This window comes from Sus scrofa, chromosome 14 (assembly GCF_000003025.6).
Source record: "Sus scrofa isolate TJ Tabasco breed Duroc chromosome 14, Sscrofa11.1, whole genome shotgun sequence".
NCBI classification, from domain to species: Eukaryota; Metazoa; Chordata; class Mammalia; order Artiodactyla; family Suidae; genus Sus; species Sus scrofa.
In genome coordinates this window covers 76,764,285-76,776,986 of record NC_010456.5, presented here as the reverse complement: position 1 = coordinate 76,776,986, position 12,702 = coordinate 76,764,285, and the positions used below count along the sequence as shown (strand labels likewise).

Here is a 12,702-nt window from a genome sequence, read left to right as displayed (position 1 = left end):
AATGATTTCTTTCTTTCTTTTTTTTTTTTTTTTTCTTTTGTTTGCCTGATTTTTAGCTTTTTATTCTATCAGACAAGTAGAACCAGAGGGTTACCTGGGGAGGCAGTGGGGTCACGAAGCCAACCTTTGGCCTGGTTCAGTTTGGAGTCTATGGAAGCCAAGGCTCTCTTCATGGCTTCAGTGTCCTTTCAAAGAAAAAAAAAAATCTCAATTATTTTCTTCGCAAAAATTGAGACACCATGATACAAAGTAAGACAGATAGGAAGTTACACCACTAACATACAAGAGCTAAGGAAGTCCTACAACAGCCTTAAAAATGTTCTCATCACACCATAATGCTTATTTCTATCAAAATGCAGCATCTTCCATGCAAATCTTCAGTTAATTCTATTCTGTTTCCCCATCTCTCTATTGCTAAACTGTGAAAAGTGGTAAAACTGCTCAAGCCAAAAGATGTTTAATGTCTTCAGCAGAAAAAGCCCTGTTGTCACATGCCTCATTATCAGCCTTTCCACTAGTCAACATTCATCTTTCGCAGCCCTGCCAAAGCCCTCATTAGCATGTGGTGCCACAAATCACAGTTCTTTTACATCTTGTTTTGAAATACACACACACTGGATGATGTTTCGCTACGTTTAATTAATCTGAAAATCCTGAATTACTGGTTGGGAGAAAAGTGAAAATTTTAATCTAGCAATTTAGTTTTAATTCTACAAATAAACCAGGAAATGTAATACAAGAAGGAAGTGTTTCTCTGGCCTTCCCTACCACTCCTCATCCTTAGTTCCCTTCCCATCCCTAACCTGGAAGAAGAGGCAGGAAAAAATAAGTGTGTCTCAACTGACTGTTCACAATCAGGATTCACAATGACTAGCATAAATCTAGCATAAAATCTCCCAGACTATGTAGTATAAGAAGTCGAAACAACACACTCATCACTTTTAGGATATATTTCAATAAAGTTGTTTAAATAAGGAAAAATATGAGACCAATGTAACAAATACCCATGAATCTACCCATCCTCACAACTGACAAACTGACCACCTCTTAAGTCTCTATTTAACACCCTGAAAGATACCCCATCTCCCTTCCGCTTAGTGAACTAGCTCTTATAGAGTCCATCCATCAAAGTAGAGTTAACCTCTGAAATTCTAGGCAGTGCCCTAAATCTCTGCAAACCTGGGTTCTTAAACGTGTGGTATCACCAGTTTTCCACACGGGGTCACTAGGAGCATCCCACTTTTTTTTTTTTTTTTGGTCTTTCTTAGGGCTGCACCCATCGCATGTGGAGGTTCCCAGGCTAGGGGTCGAATTGGAGCTCCAACTGCTGACCTACACCACAGCCACAGCAACTCCAGATCTGAGCTGTGTCTGTGACCTATACCACAGCTCACGGCAATGCCGGATCCTTAACCCACTGAACAAGGCCAGGGATCGAACCAGCGTCCTCATGGATACTAGTTGGGTTCGTTACTGCTGAGCCAGGACTGGAACTCCAGCCCCACTTTCACTTCAAACAAAACCCAGTAACGGCGCCAATAAGCATATGGAACACTCCTAATTAGGCTTAAATTCAGCGGCCTGACCCCAGCTTTTCAAAAGTACCCATTTAAATTATAGGACTCTCAGCTTTGGATGCCCTCTTTCCCCATCTACACAGATGCAGACTGTTCTCCAATTGTTATCTTTGCTATATCAGCAGCTAAAAAGAGCTAAACTAAAGATCTGAAAAATGGAAATAAAATATTTTATTATCAGGTTATATTGAATTATGACAGCTCTCTATCAACAAAAGGCAGAGTTGTAAGGGGATCTATTTCAAAATCCATTTGTAACTAATACAAGGAGACAACTGGCATTTTTTGAGTACTCTGATTCTCAAATGGTTTATTTTTTGGTCACACCCGTGACATGTGGAAGTTCCTGGGCCAGGCATAGAATAGATGTAACGGCAGCAACCCCAGCCACTACAGTGACAACACTAGATCTTAACCCACTGCAGCACAAGAGAACTCCCTCAAATAGTTTAAATATTTACTCCTCCATCATCTTGTTCTAAGTAATCTGTACAGCAAACCTTGCCTTCAAAAGTCAACTTGAACTTAACTGCAAATTAGCAAGGCCCCCAAATCTGTATCTTTTTAAAGAGAGTTTCAGGCAGTTCCCAAACCTCAGTCAGATTAGCCTCTAAGGTCTAATACAAGTTATAGGACTTCATCTAGATAGAAAGTAAAAAAAAAAAATTCACGGTCTCTCATCTAGGAAGTATCATGTACTCTTGGAAGTAGAGAAATCATCACCATGTAAAAATACTTAATTTGAAAAATCTATTAATAACCATTTCTATAATACACCTATATTTTCAGTGAAAAAATATATATATTTATTATATTTCAAAAGTCTAAGTTCAAGGGGAAACAAAAATCAGAAATTTCTTAGTGTCTAAGCATTAAAATCTCTAGTTAAGAAAATAGCTTTGAGCATTTTATATGTTAGATTCTATTTTAGGCATTGTTTTCCTTCATTGTTTCATTGAACCTCAAATTTAAATGTAATTTAATTATATAAATTAAGAAACAGGAGCTCAGTCCTAGAAACCTAATTTGAACTCAAATCGCATTATTTTATATTGAATGAAATTCAAGAATTTTATTTCTTTTACCAAAGAGAGTTGCGAAAGCGTCTACTATCTTTCGATAATAATCAGCAAATCTTTGCCAATTTTGGCTTTGGTTAATACTGCCCAGAAAAGTAGCTCTAGAGATCAAATTCAGAATTCTCACACACCTACTAAACAACTGTTTATTATTCTCTACTGCCCCAAAATGATTTGAAACACAACAGAAAACTGGTTTTGCTCTATTCAGTATCCTCAAAAATCACTGCTTTTTTCTCCCTAATAAACCATGCCTACCATGCTTCACAGAAAGAATCTGATTCTCAGGATGTAAATAATTTACTCCTGAGTGGGAGATGTGACAATATCAAAAAATAAAATTAAGACATGCTCATTTTCTCCTAAAAAGAATCAATGGCAAATTTGGAATGAAGCTGCAGTTTTAAACTGGAAATTTCAATTAATTACCAAAGGTTTTAATAGAATGAATTTTAGACAGTTTTGGAGATTTGAAACAGTCACTGAGAGGGTCACCTTAAATTCTTTCTGGAAAAGGGCCAACCATAGATAATCACTTAAATACAATAATTTCAATGTCATATCTATTAAAAGCAAAAATGTTGATGGGAACAAATACTTTGGTCTCCTAAGAATCTTAGAAAAGTTTCTTTTGAAGGTCAGTATTTATTATGGAATTGACAGAATTCTGTCATAAGCAACAAAAGAAGTATACTAACCCTGGATATACTATAAACAAATTCAACTAACAACTAGGACTAAGAAGCAGTTTTAAGATATACTTATATAGGAAGAAAATAATCATAACTCTGTGGTCAACCTACTATGCACCACACCGCTTTTAGTTAAACCTTGTCATGTAAGTCTAGGTACCCAGAGTACAATCTAGGTATGAAACAGAAAAGAATAAAAACACACCTTCATTTAAGTACTTTTCTTGGTAAAATCTCAAATTTCACAAATAGAAAAGTCTTCACTAATCTCTTCTCTGTTTTTGTTGTTATTGTTGTCTTTTTTTTAAAGAGTAAATGTAAAAAAGAATTAGTCATGTAGCTTTGGGGACAGTTGGCAGGGTCCCTAATACTGGAAATGAGTTCAGGTTTTAAATGAAAAAAAAAAAAAAAAACCCACAGTGCCTTGGCACTCTGCCACACATACCATAAGGCAGAAAGACGACATAAAAGAACTCCTTTTTAGATGCTTTTCCAGGAATTGAAACACTTCTGAAATTTAATATACAGTTAGACCAAAAGAACACTGAATAATACTGAGAACCACTGAGTTCCTCCCACAGACAATCAAGAGGAACTGTGGTAGGAAAAGTGAGCTCCTGTGATCCCAGGCTCTGGAAAATTTTAAATACGGGGACCACGGACTCCCTATCTCACCTACTCTCCCTTGTCCACTAACACCTTCCATCCCTACCCTTCCCACCCTTCCATTCCTGACCACTTTTCCACCTCCCAATTCATGTTTTTCAGTTTGATGGTTGGGTTTTTTTGCTGTTTTTTTGTTTTGTTTTTTGCTTTTTAGGGCCACACTTGCAGCATGGGGGAGTTCCCAGGATAAGGGGTCAAATCAGAGCTGCAGCTGCCAGCCTACACCACAGCCACAGCAACACAGTGTCCGAGCCGCATCTGCGACCTACACCATTGCTCACGGCAACGCCGGATCCTTAACCCACTGAGCGAGGCCAGGGATCCCCATAGATGCTAGTCATAACCCCCTGAGCCACAACGGGAACTCCCCAATCCATGCTTTGAACAAAGATGTTTTTGGAAAAAATAGACTGGGCAATAGAACAAAATCTTATAAACTATATTTAAGCAATGAGGTAAAGTCATCTAGTCCTGGATCTTAAGGCAAGCTACCCCCCCAGGTATCAGTGCCTCATCTCTAAGACTACCTTCCCAGCTCTACCAGTCTGTGCCACCTATCCACACACAATCAGATGTACCAACTAAAATATCACTAGGATCAGGAAGAAAATGTCAATTCCTTTAACGTGTTGGGCTTCACTCCTTTGGGGGGGGATAAAATGTGATAAATGCATGAATTAACTATGTATCTCAAACTCCAAGAGATAAATCTTTTCTGCTGTATTCGCTGCATCCTAGAATATAATGCTGCATAATAGAATACTAGAAGACTCATGAAAAGCTCACTTAACTTTATTTTTTCAAAACTGAAATAAAAATCAATATTTAAATCCCAATGGTCTGCAGTAGTGGCAAGTATTATAGGATCACATGTTCTAACCAATACTTCCTTCTTTGGCAGAGTAATCTGTGCGAGACACTACATTTACCCACCACCAGCCTAGGCTCACAGAGGGAGGAGACACACTAGAGGAACAAATTCTGAAAAATAGTATCTAATGACTCAAGGTGCAGATACAGAAACACCTACATATGGTTCAAAAATTCTTAGCATTGAGGAAGTTCCCGTTGTGGCTCAGTGGAAACAAATCCAACTAGCATCCATGAGGACGCAAGTTCAATCCCTGACCTCGCAAGGGGTTAATGATCTGGCACTGCAGTGAGCAGTTGTGTAGGTCACAGATGGAGCTCGGATCTAACGTTGCTGAGGCTGTGGCATAGGCCAGTGGCTACAACTCTGATTCGACCCCTAGCCTGGGAACTTCCATATGCCACGGGTGTGGCCCTAAAAACACCAAAAAAAAAAAAGATATAAGTAATACCAAAAAAAAGATTGAATATAGACTGCTAAATTTACAAAGGGTAAAATCAGAATTGTGTTTAACTCCCCAAGTCTTCTGTCTCATAATGTGTTCCCAGGGAAAATGATAAAGGAATTTTTAGTGATCATTATAAGATGACTGTTGATTTAAAGAGGGGAAAATTGTTATTTTCAAAACAAAATGAAGTGTTTAAAGTCAAAGTACTTTTAAATTTGCCATTTGAATGTAGGTAAAACAATCAGCTGCTGCATTGCCTCTTTAAAATCTTAACTTATTTGGCAAGACGCAATTTTTACCAAGAATTTGTTTCCACTTACTTTCTTCCCTCACTTTTCTAGAGGAACCATCACTTTCCAGGAGAAAACTGCACCAATGGGGAAGCATGAAACAAGTATGGTAAGACAAAGTTAATTCTTTATTGGTAGGGGTGAGAGAAAGTAAAAAAAAAAAAAAAAAAAAAAAAAAAAAAAAAAAAAAAAAAATACCATATGTATTAAACAGAATGGGAACCCAGGAATCACAGACACAAGGTCTGACTAATTCACTGCTTACAGTGGGGCAGTGAAAGATGCATAATCTACTAAGCTGAAAAATAACCAAAAGCCTAGTTACCGATTTCCATTTTCAGGGTAAAATTTTGTCTAAACATTCTTGCAACTAATAAAAACAGTCACTCTGAGGTGGTAAAGGAGGTGGAGTGGATGGGGATGAGAGTGAGATGTGTCATGTATATCCTTCTATTGCATTTTGACTTTTGAATCAGGTAAATGTATAACACAAGCAATGGGAGGTTAAAAATATAACTATTTCTTGCTCATTCTGTATCGTTATGTACTTAAGTTTCTTTTGGCTGAACTAATTCTATTCTTTCCTTTCATTCTAATGGTTTTGCAGCATCCTAACAGTCTAGTTCCTTCCAGGTCAGCATAAACTGGGGCAGCTATAAGACTGTACACAGTGGGGACCAGGTCTTTTCCTTTGTATACTGCCCCCAAGTGCCTAATCTTCCTCCTGAAAATCTCAACTGACCATGGAGTTTTCTGGTTTTGTTTTTAAAGAAGCAACTTTCATTGGCACGTGCAGAAAATAAAGCTCAGTAACAATTATTTATTAGTTGATGGATGATTTTGCCCCTCAAAAAATAGAAAAACATTAAAGTCAGAATGCCTGCTCCTCCTTTTTACAATTTCTCATCTGCTAGAAGCAAAGTAAAGAGAATAAGGAGAGAGATTAGGTTAGGGGAACACGAGGTCATAGAGAACTACGGCTGATTCACAGCTTAAACAGCAGAACATGCAGTGAGCCGGGGACTGAAGTTAGGAAAACCTTTAAGTGCCCCTTATTTTTTCCTTTTGATTTTGAAGGCTGGGGCTATTGTGAAGGACAGGTGCCCCATCCAAACCCTCTAGCCTACCCATTTTCATTATGGCTCAAAACCTCAAAGATGCATCTCCAAAAGCAAAATTCCAGGGCCTGCAAAGGAAATTGGTAAGAGAGGCAAATACAGAGATGGCATCAGCTGGAAGTTTCTTCTCCTAAGAGCAGGGTCCACGGGTAACTTAGGAGTCACCCAGCTACCTGGGGAAATCTGCCTGTCCAATGAAGTCAGTGGGAATGACCAGGCCAAACCGTTCCCAGCAGCTTGCTCAAAGAGAGGGAGGCACCCATCAAAAGTAGAAAGCCTGATATCCCACAGTAATGTCTTTCCTTTTGCTTCCCCCAAAGAAACAGCTCCACATGAGCCAAACAGTCTGCCCGGCACAGCCCAGAGCCCCCATATTAAGTCACATTCTGACGCATATTCGAGCACAGTGATACACACCGGCACACAGAATAAGGCACGGCACACAGCACAAGAAAACCTCACAGACATGCTTTTTTCTCTTTTTAAGCAAAAAAGAAACTAGAGGGCAAGAGAAAGCTTACCTTCTAAACGTGAGAAAAAAGAATAAAACAAACAAGAGAACAAAAAAAAAAAAAGATGCATAAAGAAGTCATAACAGGGAAGTGAAAAAGTTGTCAAATATGCAAAAGCAAAATTAAGTAAAGTATCAAAAGACTTTAAGTGATTTTACCACATGGATTTAAAATACAGTCATAGAACTTCGTGCCTCTGAAAACAAACTCAAAGTTAAGATAAAGTGACTAATTTCTCCTGAATATTTAGATTCACTTTCTGGGCAACAAAGGAGAGCAAGCTGGTGATTTCAGGCCCCAGCTCAAACCTTACCTTACAGGTGTCCTGGAGGACAAACGGAGCCCCCCTGGGCATCTAGAGGAAGTCAAACTACAAAATCCCATCTGCAGTCTGCTACCAGCCTGCAAGGTGGCCCTGGAGACAACATTTGGGTCATCCTGGGTTGGGGGCGGGGGATATGGGAGGGGCAGGGAGGACCTGGATGCTGGAGACTGTGTTTCCCCCCTACTGCCTGCATCTTGGGCTCCTACGAGGGAAGTCTAAACCCAAGTGTCTCTGTTCACGGAGACAGTCACTAGACAGGGACAAACAGACAAGAACAGCAGTGACACAAACCACTGCTGCTGGGCTCTAGGAGGAATCCACCAACCCTTGTGGAATCCATAAGACATTCCAAACCAAGGGTGAGGGGATCCCACAAACTTATTGACTAATGTGAAAACTGTTTTTCCGTTAAACTTTCATTAGGAAAATGGGATGATGAAGGGACACACCTAGAAATGCCAAGAGTGTTCTTTATAGATTTCTCTGGGTCAAAAGGTTGGTTAAGGAGAAGTTTTTCATAAAATTCAGTCATAGGCATATGCTGTATCTTAGTCACCTAGCAACCACCACCCACAAAACAGGAGGGCTCCCACCCAGGGGAGTATACACCACACCAGAATTCCTCCAACAGTCCCATTAAGGAGACTCCAGCCTCCAGGAAAAGCTACTCATCTCAGCTTTCAAACAAGATTCACCCCACAAACCTATTTATTTGTTCTACTTCAAAGCGACGGAAATTTGCAAAAGCAGCGAGTAACCCATGAAACAAAAGCGAAAAGATTACGTTCATAGTATTGAAGTAGTCTTAGGCTACATACAATTATAAGATAAAATATGAGATAATCACACTCCCAGGAAGGGTAAATTTGGGATTTTGCTTATTTCTCCCCCTGTAACACCTACCTTGCTGGCCCAGGCATCTTCGTCCCAAGAAGTGAGTTGTAATACACGAATGATTTCATTAATTTCTGCACTCATCTTTTCTACAGTAAAATTGCGATTTTTCAAAGCTTCTTCTATTCCTTGGTTTTTTGAGTTTTTAGTTGTTACAAAAATCTTCATAGCTGTAAAAATAAACAAAAGATCAGAAACTAAGCTTGGAATTTAACCTTGCTGTATTACAATGTTCACACAAGATGTTCCTTCCACACCTTGAACATATTTTGGGCTTCTAAGGGCTTAAAAAGAATGTGAAAACAAACACTACAAGTCTGCCAATAAGGTCCCAATATCAGCAACCTGCATTGCAAAGCAAACTCAAAGTACAAAACATCACCATATCATGATCAGGGAACTAATTCATATGCATTTACTGATAATTCACAATCACAAAATATCCAATATCCTTCTAAATCAATTATCAACCCAGCCTTAACACTGGTCCCATCTAATACAAACTTAACAGGACAAGATAAAAATAGTCAGTAAAATAATAACTGAAGTATCCCGCTGCCCCCAATCCTAATGGAAGATCCCAAAGTATTGAGTTCATCTTCCATGACTTCTCTGAATATATAGCAGGAACTTTCTCACCCCCAAAAGTGAAGAACCAAATAATAATAAAATAATATGAAACACTGGAGAAGAGAGTATCTCCCCATAAACTAATAAAATTATAAAACAAAGATTAATCAATACTTTAATGAGTTACCCAGATGAGAAAGACTCTTCTCAACAACATGTGGCCTCAAAAACATATTTTCCATGAGAGTATAAGACTCTACTTGGAAATTTTTGTTTTCTAGTTCACGTAAGGGCTTTCTGAACTCTTACACTCACGTCTCCTTTTTTAGCTACTACCTGAAACGACAAAGCAAGAAGGTAGTAGTTGGGGGACAGGGGGTGTCACAGTGACATGCTTCATAAGATTCTGAGAATAAAGCTGCTCTCTGAAAGTTAAACCAATTAACCTACAACTTGACTAACCTATAACTTACATAAACCTTGAAGTGTCTGGTATGTAGTAGAAATTCAGTAAGTGCAACTTGCTTTTGCTGGTTGAGAGAGTGGCCACCATGTTTGCATTTCTGGGCTCTGCCCAATAGAAAAGTGGCCTAGTTGGTACAGACCACCAGCTCTACAATGTAGAGAGGAGTTGAACATACTTTAGGGGAGTTCCCATGTGGCTCAGCAGGTTAAGGATCCTGTGTTGTCAATGCAGTGGCTCAGGTCACTGCTTTTCCTGGCCTGGGAACTTCCAAATGCCTCGGGCACAGCCACAACACACACACACACACATACACTTTAGGAAAAACTGTATTAACACTACACTGCATGAGTTCCCACTGTAGCATAAAAGGATCAGTAGTGTCTCTGCAGCATCAGGACGCAGGTTTGATCACCGGGTTAGCACAGTGAGTTAAAGGATCTGGCATTGCTGCATGATTCAGATCTTATGCCTGGCCCAGGAACTCCATATGCTGTGGGACAGCCAAAAAAAGAAAGAAAAATGAAAAAAACAGTAACACTGGAAGGAGTTTGGATTCACTTCTTTACCATACAATTAGCTATAATATCCATTCCAGCTCCTGTGTTTTTTTCTTTTTTTTTTTTTTTTAATAGCTGCTCCTGCAGCATATGGAACTTCCCAGGGCAGAGAATGAATCTGAGCCCCAGCTGCAACCTATGCCTCAACTGCGGCAACACCAATCGTTTAACCCACTGTTCTGGGCCAGGGATTGAACCCACGCCTCCACAGCAACACAAGCCACTTAACCCACTGCACCATAGCAGGAAATCCCTAACTACCTCTTCACAATAGAAATAAGGTGTCAAAATCCATACATCCAAAACTAGAGTTTCTAGAGGAGAAACAGGGCCTGTTAGAACTTTAGGAGAACAGAACTAGGCAAATAGGAGGGCAGTTTCAAAGAAAGAGCAGGAGGAGGAGAGCATTAGAGAAGATGAATACCAGTTCTTAGCCCTTCAGCTGCATTTTTACCCAGGCTGAAGGAAATGCAACTAAACAGCAAAAGAAAATGAACACCAGAGTTTAGAACATATTAACGTTGGCTTTTCTGTTTTTGTCTCATTTTGTTTTGTTTTGTTTTCCCCTGTAAGATAAAAGTACAGACAGAAAATACCGGAAATGAGAACTGGCAACAGCTCTTTTACAGTGTTCATTGAATTCACCAACATCACTCGGTGCTCCTGGTGAGTCAGTTCCTGCTGCCTCTCGTCAATCATCTTGGCCATCTTAGTCATTCCTGAGGCACAAGGAATAAATTGTGCAGAGTGAGTAGTGAAATAATTCAGAGTCTGGATTTCTGAGCCTAAGTCTATCATGAATTATTAAGAAAGTCCAAACTGAATGTCCATTTATTTAAACAACAGATACTATCCCTAAACTCTAGCATCAAGGACATAGAATTTTTTAGGAGAGTTCTAATTTCATGCAACTTTATTCTTTTCAGGAAAAATAATTTATTAAACGTAAATGCTAAACATGATATAATTTTCACAAACTTGACATAAATATATTCACAACTATTTTTTAAATGCTGAAATAAATATGCATACATATATTTGAAAAAAAAATTCACAAGGTGAGAGAAAAAATACCTTGCCTGGCTACCACGTCAGGTTTCATGCTGTGTACTGGCCACTGAGCCTATGTATGTAAGAATCTCAAGTGAGCCTAGTACAGGCGTAACTCAAAGATATTGTGGATTCAGAGCCAAAACACTGCAATAAAGTGAGTCATATGAATTTTTTTTGGTTTCCTAGTGCATGTAAGTCACTATACTGTAGTTTATTAAGTGTGCAATAGCACCATGTCTAAAAAAAAAAAAAAAAAACAATTAAGTACCTTAATTAAAAACACTTTATTGCTAAAAAATGCCAACCGTCATCTAAGCCTTCACTGCATCATAATCTTTTTGCAATACAGGCATTAAAGATCAGTGATCACAGATAACCATAATAAATATAATAATAATAAAAAAGTTAGAACATTGCAAGAATTACCAAAATGTGACACAGAGACATGAAGTGAACAAATGCTGTTGGAAAAATACTGCCAATAGATATGCTTGAGGCAGGGTTGCTACAGGCCTTCAATTTGTAAAGAACACAGAATGTGTGGTGTTCAGTAAAGCTAAGTGCAATAACAAGAGGCAAGCCACTGAGAATTTATTGGCTGAAAAAAAATCTTAAAAACTATAATAATGTGTTTTGTTTTAATATTTAAAATTTTCTATACTTTCCAATGTGCCCAAAATAAGGATGTACTACTTTTATAATTAGAAACAAATAAAAATATTATAAAAATAATTATAGTGATGACAGCATTTGAAAGCATCTGGTGTTTTGGAATCAGCCTGCTAGCTACTTTTTGTTTACTTTGGATATTATTCAAAGGTGCTATGTGACTCTCTAAAGCTTTGACTTTCAAACTGCTCTTAAAATTTCTAAAGTAGTTTCACAGAATGTCAAGAGGTACCCAAAGAGAGATGGGAAGGGTGGGGCTGCTCCTGCTTCACCCCAAAAAACTCCATTTGTCCTTTTATATGCCGGGATTCTGCATGAGATTCATTTAAAGAAATAAAATTTATTCACAGTACTATGAGAAAGTTTAAAGGGTACTGCTCCAAAGTCATTTCCCAGTGATCTTCAGAGGAATTTTTTTTTTTTTTTTTTTTTTTTTAAAGGGCCGCACCTACAGCATATGGAAGTTCCCAGGCTAGGGGTCAAATCAGAGCTGCCTCTGGCCTCCACGACAACCACACCAATGCCAGATCCAAACTGCATCCTCAGGGAGTTCCCGTCGTGGCACAGTGGTTTACGAATCCGACTAGGAACAATGACGTTGTGGGTTCGATTCCTGGCCTTGCTCAGTGGGTTAAGGATCTGGCGTTGCCGTGAGCTGTGGTGTAGGTCACAGACGTGGCTCAGATCCCACGTTGCTGTGGCTCTGGCGTAGGCTGGTGGCTACAGCTCCAATTAGACCCCTAGCCTGGGAACCTCCATATGCCGTGGGAAGCGGCCATAGAAAACACAAAAAAAAGACAAACTGCATCCTCAACCTATGCTGCAGCTTGTGGCAATGCTGGATCCTTAACCCACTGAATGAGGCCAGGGATGGAACCCTCATCCTTGTAGATACTAGTCAGGTTCTTAACCCAC

General features: G+C 39.0%; 1 protein-coding gene across 4 annotated transcripts in view; it reads right to left on the bottom strand.

Annotated features, from left to right (window-relative positions):
- VCL (vinculin) overlaps positions 1–12,702 on the bottom strand; it is a 111,733-nt gene that overhangs the window by 34,889 nt on the left and 64,142 nt on the right. For 2 of the 4 annotated variants that reach the window (XM_005671074.3, XM_005671073.3), the window contains exons 5-7: positions 10,662–10,784; positions 8,482–8,642; positions 95–185 (exon numbers count right to left, since the gene is read on the bottom strand). In XM_005671074.3, coding sequence (XP_005671131.1) covers positions 95–185; positions 8,482–8,642; positions 10,662–10,784 — 375 coding nt within the window. 4 annotated transcript variants of the gene reach the window in all.